This window comes from Onthophagus taurus, chromosome 1 (assembly GCF_036711975.1).
Source record: "Onthophagus taurus isolate NC chromosome 1, IU_Otau_3.0, whole genome shotgun sequence".
Lineage (NCBI taxonomy): Eukaryota > Metazoa > Arthropoda > Insecta > Coleoptera > Scarabaeidae > Onthophagus > Onthophagus taurus.
In genome coordinates, this window is record NC_091966.1 from 13,930,467 (window position 1) to 13,945,581 (window position 15,115).

A 15,115-nucleotide genomic window follows, 5' to 3' on the forward strand; every position below is an offset into this window, starting at 1 on the left:
TTAATTACACAATTTCCAATTTAATTCAAACTTTAAAAAAGGGGTTGAGTTTAAAATATAATAACAATGAAGTTTATAGAAAATATAAAATTATGACACAATTAATCTTCATTAAATTTACTTCAAAATGTTTGTTATTTCATCACAATATCTCAACCCATTCTTGAATTACGTTTTTCTAAATTTCGAATTAAAAACTGGATAAAAATCGTGTTAAGTTTAATAAATCGAACTAATAACGAAGTTTATAGGCGAAGTTATAAGAAATTGTGTTTTAAGACGCCTGGCTAAACCTAAAACTTTCTAGGTCTAGAGTTAGTTCTAGTTTTAATTGTTATTTTACCCTAAATTCTTGTAAATTTTAATTGATCTAAAAATATTTTTTTTTTAATTTAATCCACTTACCTTGTTTATAATACCCTAGATAAACCAATTTTGAGTTAAGTACAGCCTTTTAAACCAATTAAATAAGACTTTTCCCTTAAAAAAAACTTAAATTCAATTTTGACAAGCACCTGCAATATTTGGATCTTAATCACCATGGTAACCGAGTCAAGTTGGATAACCTAAAAATAATAAAATTATAAACGTTAAATTTCGCTTTATATTTTAATATTTTTTTAATTTTATATTCAGCGTTCATATGGAGTTGGATAACCTTATACAGTATTAAAGTGGGTGGAAGTACTGGTTGTACTACGTTAGGAATCAAGTGAAGATATTGGGACTGCAACCAATTTTGGGGGAAATTAAAAAACCTCCTTTAATCAATCCAAGCTTTCGATTGTAATTTCAATCATCATCAGGGAGTACTACAAACAATAAACGGAACAAAACGGTCAAAAATAAACCAAAAGGGGACGAAAGGCTCACACGAGCAATCGCTACTTACATTGAGAGGCTAAGAACGTCTAAAGAACGTTGATGTTAATGAAACCCCATATAAAAACATAACTTATCTACCAAACGGCAGTTGTTACTCAAAAGCGACGACGAAGAACACAAGAAACCTTAACAACGACGCCAAAACGCTCGATCACAAAATGGTCGTAGCGTTTTGGCGTCGTTGTTAAGGTTTCTTGTGTTCTTCGTCGTCGCTTTTGAGTAACAACTGCCGTTTGGTAGATAAGTTATGTTTTTATATGGGGTTTCATTAACATCAACGTTCTTTAGACGTTCTTAGCCTCTCAATGTAAGTAGCGATTGCTCGTGTGAGCCTTTCGTCCCCTTTTGGTTTATTTTTGACCGTTTTGTTCCGTTTATTGTTTGTAGTACTCCCTGATGATGATTGAAATTACAATCGAAAGCTTGGATTGATTAAAGGAGGTTTTTTAATTTCCCCCAAAATTGGTTGCAGTCCCAATATCTTCACTTGATTCTTATACAGTATGTTTACTCAACGGATCTTGCTGTTCATCATTAAAGTTTTAAAAATAAGTAATAAGTTGGTAGCTAAACATCTAAAAATGAAATGAAAATAGAAAATATGTTCGTAAAGTATTTCTAGTAAATTTTATTTTAAGATTACTTTACTTCTAAGTAATTCTTGTTGTTATTTAGTAATCTTCATTTTAAAATAAATATAAACGAAGATTATGTAATTTTAAAAATTAAGGTTGCCAGCCTTGTAACCGCCAAACAATCTAAAATGTCTATAATAGAGGTTATGTTCTGTTATTTTGTTTGTTGCTGTCAAATATATTCATACTAAAAATGCCGGAGATTTTCGATGAAAGAAACTCCGAAACTTATAAAAATCTATCAGAAAGATTCGTAAGGCAATCAGAAGACTACAATCAACAATATCATCGGATATATACAGTTCGGTTATCTGAAATGACTAAAAATTTAATGAATGTAATAAAGATGAAATGGAAAGACGAGTATCCTGTTTGTAAATTACATAGATTATCTGAAGAAAATTACGAAAAATGTATTGTAATCGGAACTATATTCAAAAACATGAAACTAAAGCCTTCAGTTTTAAAACAACTTTGTGAAGCAAGCAGTTTAGTGCCACAACCAATTCCAGATCATTTTACAGATGAATCCGACACTTTATACATTGAAGATGATCTTCAACGATTTGAATTAGTGGTTCAAGAAGATTTTGATAAAGATTTTAATGTAAAACGCTTAATAACTGGGGTTGTTTGTGCTTTATTTGGTCAGTATGATGATGTAAAAAGTAAATTTATCGTTATGGATTACGTGTTTCCAACATTAGAAGTTAAAATAGAAAAACCACTTATTAATGATGATTGTTATATAGTTTTTATGAGTGGTTTAAACTTTGTTAACAGTGAAAATCGTGGTTTAAAATTAAAAAACATGTCTGATTTTATAAAAGGTTTTTTCGGAGCAATTAATAATGTTGATCCAAAGAGAATTGTTCGGATTATAATCGCTGGTGGGGCAATTAAAAATTCCAGTAATAAAACCAATTTAAATAATTTTAATAAATCAACTATAGCCCCAATAAGTTCCAATAATTTATTAACAGACGCTATAAAATCACTCGATTTATTTCTATCAGATTTATCACAAACGATTGATGTTGATTTAATGCCCGGTCAAAATGATCCCTCCAATTTTGTTTTACCTCAAAAACCACTCCATCATTGCCTATTCCCACAAACAATTCAATACAAATCATTTAATCGCGTTTCAAACCCATACGAATTCGAAATAGCTGAAATGCGGATACTTGGTACATCTGGAGAACCCATCAACAATGTTTTGAATTACACGGATATTGAGGAACCCATTGAAGCACTTGAAAGTTGTTTAAAATGGGGTCATTTAGCACCAAGTGCACCTGATACTCTCGCTTGTTTTCCGTATTATGACCAAGATCCATTTATTATTCAAAATTTTCCACATGTTGTTTTTGCTGGGAATCAAAAGAAGTTCGATACAAAAATTGTTAATGGTAAGTTGAACATAGCAGAAATATTATTAGTAGTTACTAATATATGAACCATTTTTTATTTTAGATTGTGGGGAAGCTGTGAGGATCGTTTGTGTTCCAGATTTTTCCTTTACTTCTTCTATTTGTTTGTTGAACTTGAAAAGTTTAGAGTGTACAGAGATGGTGTTTCTTTAATTGTTCTATTTTAAATAGTGATAAAGAACAATTTTTTTAGCTTATTGTTTTATTTATAATCACAAATAATTGGAAAATATTTTTTTTTGTTTTAATTTAATAAAATTTAGTTAACTCAGATTTATATGTTGATAATTCCAATATATATTCATTTTCTGCAACTATATCTATGGAAATACTGGAACTAACAGATGAAAATGAAGTGATAAAGAAGAATACAACGTAACAGTTTATAAATTAATGTGGAAAAATCTATCTTGTACTCTTTCTGAAAGGTGTACAACACCATAATAATAACAAAGGTCATTAATGTCTCTTGAATAATGTCACAACCTCCATCTCAAAGGTCATGTATGATTAATGGAGCTGCTATTAGTCAATTTTCTACATAGAGCTATGACAGACATCAACTTATATTTTTTCAGTTCAAAATATGCCGAAAATGTATTTTTCAAACAAAAACCTTATATTAAAATACTTTGGCCATTAGAAAACAAATTGAACAAATCACTAGGGCGGCAGTGAACGTGTTAGGCTATATTGATAACTATGTTAAAGAAACTATTCGTTTGCTAATAAATAGATAATCACAAAGGAAAAAATTTTAATGTCTATTTATGCCCTTTCGAGTGGCAGAACACGCATTTGGAATCTTGATCATCAATGGCGTGATTTTGTAACCTTTACAGTCTTAGAGATCTTGCTAAAGATGATCTTGAATAAAACATTGCTTCAGCTGAGGAGAACCACAGCGTACACAAAGTGGCGATCCCTCACTTTGGACGTCAAGTGGTACACATTCATTAAAGATAAACCTTACAGGTGCTGATACAAATTTTGGTTTTATGTTCTGAGGTTCGGCTACATCGTATACTTTGATATACTCCAACTACATTACTACCGCAAAGGTGTAAGCATATGGGAGTTGGCGAATCTGGAAATACCGTAATTCATTTGACAGAGGACTTTGAGAATTACTTTCCTCTTTCCTTTACACCAAAAGTTAAAATAGAGAATTTTAAAAACTACATTTTAACAAAGTTGAATTAAAAAATCGTTAGAAAATATTGTGAGGCTATCAGTGACATATTGAAATGCAAGAAAATTGAGTGTAGGCCACTTCAGATCATTATTTAGTTTATGTATTTTACAGGCTTATATTAAAAAGTAATTTGATTCCTGGAAGTCCAAAAAAGTTACGTTGTGCATTAAAACATAACTGCTAACCAATTTAATAAGTAAATTTCTAGCTATCTTGCCTAATTCAATACAAACTAACGTTAATCCTCTGGAAGAGTCTGGACTTGTCTTTGTGTTTTGTCTTTAAGTTCTGATTGTATTTTTATATTTTACTTAGATTAGATTTATGTCTATATGTTACATAGGAGATACCAATTGGTTTGGCATGAATAAATATTATTATTACTTGAAATTTTAAAAAGCGGGTTTTAGTCCATTCTGCTTTATTTTATATTATTTATCTTCGTTATGTATTTATCTTTCATATTATAAGCCTTCCATATACAGGATGTTTCTGTAAGTTGTGGCATAATTTTAATCACAAATACTAGAGTTAAAATAATGACGATTCGTGTACAAATTTTTGGTATAAACCCATAAATGCTTTCTTACGTTTCTTACATTTTCTTAAATATTTTCAATATGGTTTATCTTAGAAAGATAAAATTTGGCAAACAATGCAATACTATCATGAGAAATCATTTAAGATCACTTTTGAAAGTATGAAATTACGGGGTCAATACTATACAGTGTCCACAAAGGTTATTTCCAATAAAAAGATACAACCTCATCCATGAAATACTGTCATTAATCATAGGCGCCCATGAAAATAAATCGTAATTAAAGCAGTATGTCAAATTAATGGTCACCAATAAAAAGTATTTTTTCTAAACACGCAGCATCAATAGCACATTTTTCCATCATAGTATGGCAAAACTGTACTCGCAACGGATGACCAGCAATTTTCAATTCTTATACTGTCGACTAGTGGTATGGATACAATTGCTGTCCGTGTGGTACACGCCAAGCCGTACTTTTGGATATTCCGAAATGTTGATATCAACAGTATCATCAGTTATTTACAATATCATTTCACCACTGTGTTAGCATTGCCTAAACAGTCTCCCAACGTTAAAAGCATGTCAGTTTGCTCAGTAAAACTGTAATTATTTGTCATTTTAACAACTATTGCCGACTGACGAATGTTGGGTAATGATTTGACAGTTGCTGTACTGCTCCAATTACAATTTGTTTTCATGGGCGGAAATCAAAACATTTCATAATTGAGGTTGTTCAGCATTGATCCCGTGACTGCATATTTTCAAAAGTGATTTTTCATGATAAAATTGCACTGTTTACAAAAATTTTATCTTTCTAAGATAAACCATATTGAAAATGTTTGAAAATTTCTTAACTTCCCACATCTTAGCCATTTATGGGTTTAGACCAAAAATTCTTACACGAATTTTCATCATTTTAACTCTAGTATGTGTGATTAAAATTATGCCACGACTTACAGAAACATTCTGTATGGCTTAGTGGCTACCGAAGATGTTCTGATCTGTGGAAGATATGAACAAAGAAATTTTGGCAGATGAAAATTTTATCATAAAAGCTCCAGAGATGAAAAGACTTAACATTAAAATTATCCGGAAGGCTGGACAGTTGGTGTAAGCGTCATAAAACTCAATCAATTGGCACATTTAAAATTTTCGTCATCAAGTCTCCCGCTGAATTTGCAAGTTTTAGAAAAATTGAAGCCTATTTGTCATGATTTATGACTAATGATGAGCTGCTCGCACGATGCTTGGCTACAGAATCATAAAATAGTAATAAGTGGATAAATCCGCTAATTTTTGATTTCATTCCGAAACATTTATATTGTGAAACGATGATTGAAGGCGCAACTTCTTGGCTATTACAATCTTTAATAACGGATTTAACCTAATTTTGACGTGACGGGAGTAAAAATTGGTCTACAAGCAAAATTGCAAATGCACAGCCAAAATGCGGGGGAAAAATTAACAATTCATTTTAATTAAAAAAAAATATATAATCAAAGAAATATAAATAAACTTAAAAAAGACTGGATAAATCCATACTTCAGCAAAAATTTAAGAATTATACTGGTGAAAAACCAAACTTAAGGGAACAGTCGGGAATACTCTGGTCAGAAGGTTAATTTGCAAGAAAAAGTCTGAAATTGCAATAGTTATAAACTAGACTTCAGCAAAAAACCGGAATTACATTGTTCAAAGTCCACATGAAGTCTGAAATTACTGTTCAGAGAAAACAAAAAATTGATTATAAACCAAACATGATTTTTCGTGGCAATACCTATGTGTTCAATAAAAAAATGCAAAGAATATGAACAAGAAACCAATGGACTTGTCTAAGCAAAGCAAAGTAACAACTGCAGAAATGAGATACCAGATGGTACAAGATCCGTATAGATCATAAGAGGCTCCCAAAAAGATGATGATAGACACCCAGAAAGAAGTTGCTGTCAGTATAAAGAACAAAACATATATAACGTTGGCAGAAGACTAGATACTGTTTCTAAAAAACTAAATAGTGCTTTCTGAAGACTAGATACTGCTGACAGGTCTAAATACTGCAAAAGAAAGATAAGATATTGTTGGAGAAAACATTAAAAAAGCGCCGGCGCCCCCTTTTAAGCGGTGCCTGGGTGTAGTGCACCCCTTGCACCCCCCGGTAGCGCCGCCTCTGTGGTAATCAATAGTAGGTATCAAGAAAGCACAATCAACACCCCCACTTGCAGATTTGGGAGTATCAGTATAAACAACCAAACTACCCTCTATCAACTGCACGGTCTCAACAAACAATTCTTTATTTTCCCAAACGTCATTCCCATATGGAGGAATAATCACTTGATGCGAGCCAAAGTACTCAAAAAATAATAAAATTAATATTTTACAGTCCCCCAATTGTTCGTGTGGGTTTGAGACGGAGGATTATTTTTCAATTACGATAAATAGGAATCATATCGACCGGAATTCATCAGTTCTTTGCTATCGCACGGTTTCTCCTTGCCACTTGATGTTATCACGATTTTAAGCAGAAATTGTTTTGAGATTTTTAAAATTATTTTGTGTCATTATTATTTGACATCTTTTAGTTAAATTACTTCTTGTGAATCTTGATTAGCGCGTTTTGCACTCACTGTGGCTTAAAAAAAAGTAGATCTACTATTTCTAGGTCGAAATCCCCCCTTAATTTATTTTAAGTACTGAAAAAGAACAATTTATCTTTTTAATTTATTGTTTTATTTACAAAAAAAAAATGGAAAATGTTAATATTAATCTCCATGTAATACAACATTTTTACAAAAAGAAAATTCAAAGTTTATAAAATATGTTATAAAAAATCGAAGTGGAAAAATATCAAAAATCTAACATTCTGGAAGTTCTGTTACTACATTATTTTCTTGTAGAAAACATTTGTTGTCAATTTCTATATTCTCAAATTCTTGCATTTTAGCAATTATCGATTCTGAAAGGCTGTTTATTGTAATTTGATTCGCATCTTTTCGAGGTCTTCCTCTAGGCCTGTTGCTTTTAGGAACAAACGCTAAAAATGTATAAATAAAATTTTATTATACTTTTAAATAATTTTTTTCATAAAATTAGTAATTACTTACCATGTTTTCGTGGTCTTCCACGACTTCTTTTAGGTTGTAACGCGTCAGGTTGAATTATAACTAAAAGAAAAAAAGACATCCAAAAAAAAACTTCCTCTTTAATGAATTTCTTAAAAATTTTTTAATCGTATCACACCTTTTTTTGGTATTAAAGGTGCCTTTCTCGGTCTCCCTCTACCGCGTTTTACTCCACTTGTAGTAGATATTTCTGTTGGCATTATTTCAACTTTATACTCTTTTATCAAATCATTATTATCGATGATATTCTTTTCGGGTTCAATTTCCTGTGGTTCGCATATATCTCGTTTTGTGAAAATATCAAGATAATCTTGATGATTAGCTCGAGTGTGTAATTTTAATTTGTCTTGCCTTGCAAACATTTTATCACAAACCATGCATCTGAAGGGTTTTTCCCCTGTATGTACCCTTCTGTGTCGAATTAAATGTGAAGTACGAGTAAATCCTTTTTGACAAAAATCACATATAAATGGTTTACTTTCGTAGATTTTTCTCTGGTCATCTCTTGTATCATTATTTGAGTCATCACTGTAACAATCTGATAAGGTTTCATCTTTTATGGTTATTTCAGGTTCATTTTCAATGTTAGTAATATTAACTTTATCTGTGCTATCACCCTAAAATTATATTTTATTTAAATGTAATTATAAAAATATAAATTGGTTTAATAAACTCACAACACTCATTTCTGTAACTACACAATCCATAGAATTTAGAGGTTCAGAATGTTCGTGAGGTGTAAAAGCTCCAAATTCTCTGAAGTCTCTAAAATCTTCAAATCCTCTAATTTTTAAATCATTACCCAATTTCATCAGATAAATTAGATGTTCTGAAGCGACATCTACAGCGCCTTTATACATGTATTCAATGATGAAACTCATGTCTCTTGAGTGGACATCTCGAAACACAATTGTGGGATGTTTGCAGGGATTGTGTTGGAATATTTGTTTGAAATAGGGGCTGAATGCGGATAAAACGACTTTGTGCGCTTTTACAAAACCCTCTCGACATGAAAGAGTAACATCAGTGAATTCAGTGTCTTCATACAGGTCGGTGAAAAGTTCAGATAGACTGCGTAAGTGGTTGTCCCATACAATTTGAACTCTTTTGGTAGTCATCTGTACCAGATTAATTTCAATTAATTTTGTATACAAACTAATTTTGTTAAGTTATTAATATAAAGAGAAAAAATAACCAATAGATATAACTTCAACTGGCACCATATAAATACTATTTAGTTGTATTTTATTATTAGGTACTCTGTTTTTGTACTACTTAACAAAATCAGTGTGGAGAATACTTACTTTTATTGAATACAAACTGAAAAATAAAATTGATCTTTATTTTTTAAGTATTAAATAAAATATTAGTACAATAAGATAAAGCTTTCCATCAAAAACACCCATTTCTTTTGTAGGAATAAAATAGATTTCTCAGGTTTGTAGAATTTTACTTGTTATATGTCCAATTTTCCTCAGATTAAGGTTATGTTTATTATTAAAGTTATTACTAGGTAAGATTAAAATTGTAAAATTTTTACTGAAACATAACTTTTAACAGTTGCTATTTACCCTTTAAGAATTATGTTCGTATTAACACTATTTTTTGTGATAAATATTGCGTTTCTATACTTCACTAACTGTTTTTATGTATGTTTTTATTAAACTAAAACTCGTTTTGGTTGCCTATAACATAACACAGTAAGGACAGTAAGAATAGCATTTCCCCAAAGATTCCTAAAGCGCATGTACCAAGTTACCCAAACTTATGAGGAAAATCTATTATCTTTTATATTAAATATGTAATGCTGAAGTTAAAGTATTTAGTAACATTGGAGTGTTAAAGCCAGTTCAACATTTGTATTCTCATTTTGTTGGTTTGTATAAGAAGAAACTACAGTTTAAAGTTAAATACCTACATCTTTAATTGCACTGTTGGTTATGTTCCTATTTTAAATAGTGGTTAACGGTTTTAATTGTTCTCACATACAGTGTGTTAATTAATTATCGTACAGAGTATGCAACCAATATCACAGATTGGTATTACAACGTGACGAAAGTTCCTAAAAACGATGGCGACAATTCATTACCCTTAAAATCCGTTTAAAATACAGGGTTTCCCAAAACTCCCGGGACGGAGCTATAAGTTTTGAACGAGTGAAGAAAAATATTTGAAAATTTGGGGATCACTAAAGAGTCATAAAAACTACATTCTTAGATAGTTTAGAACTTCCGTGCAATGTGGAGTTTTTTTAGGAGATGACCACCCCTACATTTTTAAATAGCAATCCCTATCGAGTTTTACCTTATTTTAAAGGTAATGGAAAAAGAAACACAACCCCAAAACCCTATATCTTAATTCTTTCAAGAATTATGAGGGGTTGACTACCAAATGGGATAATAAAGTGTTTTCATATTTTTTTGCACGTTTAATTGCGATTTTTATAACAAATGTTCAAATTGTCGACCTTCTTCGGTTTCGCAATGACCCAAACGCTCATAAACCATCAGGAGCATATCCCTAGTGATCTTGGTAGTTTCTTCAAATATGAGATTTTCCAAATCATTCATAGATTTTGGTTTTATTGCATAAACTCTACTTTTCAGAAACCCCAACAGAAAAAATCCAGTGGTGTTAGATCAAGAGATCGTGGTGGCCACTCAATTTCACCTGTTCTACCAATTCAACGGTTTAGAAACGTGCGGCTTAAAAAGTCTTGGACTGCGCGACTAAAATGTGAAGGAGCACCATCTTGTTGTCAATACCATTAGGACATACGGCACGTACACTTGGAATCACTTCATTTTCTAACAGTTGCAGATATCTGTCTCCGTCCAAATTTTCATTAATAAAAAATGGGCCAATTACATTCTTTCCCATAATACCAGCCCATACATTAATTTTCTGTGATCTCTGAGTATGATCTTCTCTTATTAAATGTGGATTTTCGTCACTCCAATCACTAGGGAACCACCACTATCACTAGGGATATGCTCCTGATGGTTCAAAATTCCATTTATGAGCCATTAGGTCATTGCCAGATCAAAGAAAAATCGTAATAAACGTGCAAAAAAACATGAAAACATTTTATTTTCCCATTTGGTAGTCAACCCTTCATAATTTGAAGAATTAAGATATAGGGTTTTGGTTTATGGGGTTGCTGTTTAAAAATGTAGGGGCGATCATCCCAAAAAAAAAAAACTCCACATTGCATGGAAGTTCTAAACTATTTAAGAATGTAACTTTTATGACTCTTTAGTGATCTCCAAATTTCCAAAATTTTTTCTTCACTCGTTCAAAACTTATAAGTCCGTCCCGGGAGTTTTGGGAAACCCTATATATTTAGATATATTTTAATAATTAAAAACATATTTTAAATATAAAAAAGGTCTAACTTTCTGTCCTTTTATTTAAAATCATTTTTAGTGTACCCATAGATGTTGAAAGTAATGATTATTTTGATTTGTCTATTGACTTACCGCTTAAAGCAACCGCTAGAAACAACAATAGTTCTAAGAACAACTGTTTCGAAAAATATAAAGGCAGTAAAAAACAGCAGTTAAAGAACAAAGAAAATACGGAAATTCACAAAGCACCAAGCTGTCAACATCTGGTTACTAATTTAAAATTATCCAAGTTACCACTACATATTGAGATATGCAGCCGATATTACACAGGTCACGTGGGTTACGATAATTAATGAACACAGTGTAGTTGTAGTTGCTTTGTAACATGTTACATGTTTTAGTACCCTGTTATACTTTCTAATATACTAATCAAATTTTATAAAGTATTTTGGTACAAGGAAGTAAGACACTGAACCTTAACGATTAAGACAAGTTTCAGACTATGATGACCAAAGCAAAGGGAATGGTGGGGAAAGGAATTCGTGGAAATTGGGTATATAGAACATTAGGAGTTTAAGATGAAAACAGAAGGAACTGGAGAAAAATTGGATTGAAGAAGCAGAATTGAATGTGTTGTCAATAACACAAATATTGAATTATTAAAAAAACGAAGGAGCTAGTAAGAAAAGAAACTAAGATGAATTCAGAAAAATAATCCGAACAAAATGAAGAAAGGACTCTCGGGAAATAAAAGGGATAGCAACAATAAACAGGTAAGGAAGATCTAACACAGATGACACTTTCACCAGAGAAAAATTCTTTCCATATTACCATTTAAGCAGTCGATGATACTACAAAAATCCGAAACTTTTGTATGAGTGATATACAGTGAAGCGAACTTACAAGTTTACCGATAAGCAAACTGAAACATAAGGGAAAAACTATCCTACGGAATACCACAAAATATATCACGCCCTCCAGACTGTTCGGTACTAATCGTAAAACAAAACAGACCATTTTTAGACATGACCTAAATTACTCCTAAGATGAAGAGTTGCAATTCGTGAAAGATAATATTGCGTATGAGAGGAGTTGACAAGGCTAATTCTCTCATGGACCTACGCAAATCACAAAGTAAAGCTAAGCGATGGTACTTCCCAATCTTCACTAACTTGATGAATATATATTATGTCTAGTCAATGCGTGGCTTGGGTACAGACTTGGTTGTACAACACTAAAAGTAAAAACAAACTTCCAAAGCTGTTAAGATTGAATATTCTGTAAGTACTTGCTTATGCTGGCAAGGAGGTCAGGAAATGTTTACCTAGCTCTGGAGCAAATACACTGAAAGACCAGGTAATACAACAATTGGCGATTTTTATGGTCACTAGCCTGTATATACCAGAAGAAGGATGCAGGTAATGCGTGAAAAGAACAACAATGTGGGACAAATGTGGAACTAGACTGTTGCTCAATGAAAACAAAAATTTGCAATTAACGAGTTTTTGATGAAGCTGTTACAATCTTTATCGGTCATTGTAACCAAATGATACAATTCATAATTTTTGGATATATGTATGTACTTATTGCCAATTAGATACCGATACTGGGATGTATAAATACATTACAGAAAGCAAAATGATTTTGAGAATTTTCTGAAATTTATGTACAGAAAGATGGATCGATAAGGGATTCAAAAATTTCAGTTACCATGTAGTAACAGTTACTATATGGTTAAGGGTTGAATGTTCAATAAACTGATAATAAGAAGGAAAATAATGAATTGCATTACGTTGAATTTGGCATACTCATTTTTACGTTGATTATTGATCTCTTCTTTATTTCATTATTAAATCTTTGAATACCTCTCCTTTAATATGATTAACTAAAATTAAACCATGAAAATGAAACACAATGTCTATAGAATGAACTTGTGATTAGGCTGATATAGGTAACAATATAGTAGTGATTTTGTGAAGATATTATTTCCACTACGAAGAGTAAAATTTATTGAAAACCATGTTTATTATCTGTAAGGAGTACTCTCGGTAAGAGGCGGTGAAAGTTATTTGAAATTTTCAAACAAGAAACGTTGATATTGTCATAACAATATCTTCAATAATTGGCATAATTATACGATGAGTATTTTATAAATAATAAAATTGTAGTGGACCTTATGGATTTTGTATAAGTTAATTTGCGCAAGATTTTTGCCTAACTTAACATAAAGGTTTATTTATCTACAACGATTGTAGTCAATGAGTACAGACTAGCTTGTAATAGTAGTCCATGGAATCAATTATTTAAAATGCTCAAGGTGTCCTTCTACAAAACAATTCCAACCAAGATTAGCCACATCACCAACTTAATCATTAACAAAAGTTCTTCATTATTCATTAAGATGACATTCAAACTGCTGGAGGATATGGGGAAAGGTTCTGCCGTTAAGGAGTTTTCTTATACTGTGTTATAAATAATATATAATAATTATTGCTTATGGTTATTAAACAAATTATAGAAAATTAAAAGGTAATAGTAACAATATGCTTTCAAAAGTTGCAAAAGTCGAGGAGAGCCATCTATCAGTTATATACGAACACATCTTTACTGTATAAAGGGTGCCGACATTTTGGTCGTTTCTTTACTGATTCTTTTTATAACCACACTGTATTTAAAAATATACATATACAGGTTATTTACCAATACGTGTACCGATAAAAGCATCACAATTTTATTATAGAGTTACAAATTATTTATTAAAATATTGTATAATTCATGAGGTAATACCTACAAAAATTCAAATTATTAGATTTATTTATAGCTGAACTAAAAATTAAAATGCAAATTTCGCACCCCCTCGCTAAATGTTGATTATATCGCAAAAAGAAAAGGTTTGTGATCTTATCGTTTTTTGGATCGGGTGATGTTTTAGTGAGTATCATGCTCTAAATCTCCCGTTTAGAAATTGAGATAATCCTGATATAAAAATTAAATGAGCTATGTTTACACTAACATAATTTTGATTTTTATTTTTATCAATTTAACTGGTAAAATGGAAAATAATTCAACATTAATATAGAAAAATATTTAAAAATTATGTTTATAGCCTAATGTATCTTATATTTAGTTTTTTGTGGTGGAAATTTAAGTTTAATATTAATTCTTACCTTTTTCTCTATTTTATGGTTATTTTTGTTGCGTAATCACCGACTTTTAGAACTTACAGCACCGAACTGGAACAAACCGAGTCCCGGATAAACGTATAGAGGGGTACGAACGGGGGCAAATGGGCGCGCCAAAGGGGGATATATTGATTTTTCGCAACCTCGCTTAGCTCCCCTTTTGGTATTTAACTGTAAAATATTCCTAAAATATTCTAATTTTTGTGTTAATTAAATTTTACTATTTCTTGTTATTCGAAATATTTATCAATTTATATTTTATTGCTAATTAAAAATAAAAAATAATATTGCATGAATATTTAACATTATAAATGTTAAATATAAAAATTCGCAGTTTCCATTTTTTTAAAACTAAATACAAATAATTTTTTTTATAAAATTATCTTTTTTACTGCATTGAGCAGCATTTAGTGCACGACGTGGTTTTTCCGCACACTAACGTGATGTTGAATTTCGCAATTGTGAGCAAGTCATATTATAATAGTTGTCCGTAATAAAATTCATGTTCAATATTATGATCAATAATACTGGTTATAGTATAAAAAATAAAACAAAAAAATAACTGTAATACAAATATCTTTTTTATACCATGCTTTATATTTATTTTATAAGAGTTAGTATTATTGTATTATGTTGATTTTCCATTTATTTTTAAACATGACAAATATTATTAACACATTCACCGCCGTCTCGGTCAATATAACCGAGAAAATAATTGTCCACCAGGCCGACTCGATCTATGTGACCGAGAACATTTCTTTAATCACCACGCTATCTCGAT

General features: G+C 31.0%; 2 protein-coding genes and 1 long non-coding RNA gene across 6 annotated transcripts; 1 reads left to right on the plus strand and 2 right to left on the minus strand.

Annotated features, from left to right (window-relative positions):
• Positions 1 to 46: 46 nt before the first annotated feature.
• LOC139430392 (uncharacterized) lies at positions 47 to 1,390 on the minus strand. Its single transcript, XR_011640873.1, has 3 exons — positions 893 to 1,390; positions 659 to 812; positions 47 to 566 (listed from the first exon to the last, which is right to left on the minus strand). It is a non-coding gene; the product is annotated as an uncharacterized lncRNA (long non-coding RNA).
• Positions 1,391 to 1,594: 204 nt separating this feature from the next.
• Positions 1,595 to 3,226, plus strand: LOC111429411 (DNA polymerase delta subunit 2). Its single transcript, XM_023065323.2, has 2 exons — positions 1,595 to 2,932; positions 2,997 to 3,226. Exons 1-2 carry the CDS (start codon positions 1,714 to 1,716, stop codon positions 3,104 to 3,106), a joined length of 1,329 nt encoding a protein of 442 aa, XP_022921091.2. The 5' UTR covers positions 1,595 to 1,713; the 3' UTR covers positions 3,107 to 3,226.
• Positions 3,227 to 7,390: 4,164 nt separating this feature from the next.
• On the minus strand, positions 7,391 to 14,377 carry LOC111429410 (zinc finger and BTB domain-containing protein 14-like). Of its 4 annotated transcripts, XM_023065319.2 has the most exons (6): positions 9,377 to 9,447; positions 9,110 to 9,125; positions 8,483 to 8,923; positions 7,924 to 8,422; positions 7,788 to 7,847; positions 7,391 to 7,717 (listed from the first exon to the last, which is right to left on the minus strand). In XM_023065319.2, the coding sequence occupies exons 3-6, from the start codon at positions 8,921 to 8,923 to the stop codon at positions 7,539 to 7,541; spliced, it is 1,179 nt and encodes a 392-aa protein (XP_022921087.1). In that variant the 5' UTR covers positions 9,110 to 9,125; positions 9,377 to 9,447; the 3' UTR covers positions 7,391 to 7,538. The 4 variants fall into 4 exon arrangements, with proteins under 4 accessions (XP_022921087.1, XP_022921088.1, XP_022921090.1 ...); XM_023065320.2 differs by lacking the exons at positions 9,110 to 9,125; positions 9,377 to 9,447 and adding an exon at positions 14,320 to 14,377; XM_023065322.2 differs by lacking the exons at positions 9,110 to 9,125; positions 9,377 to 9,447 and adding an exon at positions 9,724 to 10,015.
• Between the last annotated feature and the right edge of the window lie 738 nt (positions 14,378 to 15,115).

What these genes read in the sequence shown, in the direction of transcription:
- LOC111429410 (XM_023065320.2), bottom strand. Translation starts at nt 8,923, where the DNA reads ATGACTACCAAAAGAGTTCAAATTGTATGGGACAACCACTTACGCAGT. An exon ending in ACCTTTAATACCAAAAAAAG is followed by an intron (nt 7,848 to 7,923) that starts GTGTGATACGAT and finishes TTTTTCTTTTAG; the next exon opens with TTATAATTCAACCTGACGCG. An exon ending in TGGAAGACCACGAAAACATG is followed by an intron (nt 7,718 to 7,787) that starts GTAAGTAATTAC and finishes ATACATTTTTAG; the next exon opens with CGTTTGTTCCTAAAAGCAAC.
- LOC111429411 (XM_023065323.2), top strand. Translation starts at nt 1,714, where the DNA reads ATGCCGGAGATTTTCGATGAAAGAAACTCCGAAACTTATAAAAATCTA. An exon ending in CGATACAAAAATTGTTAATG is followed by an intron (nt 2,933 to 2,996) that starts GTAAGTTGAACA and finishes TTTTTATTTTAG; the next exon opens with ATTGTGGGGAAGCTGTGAGG.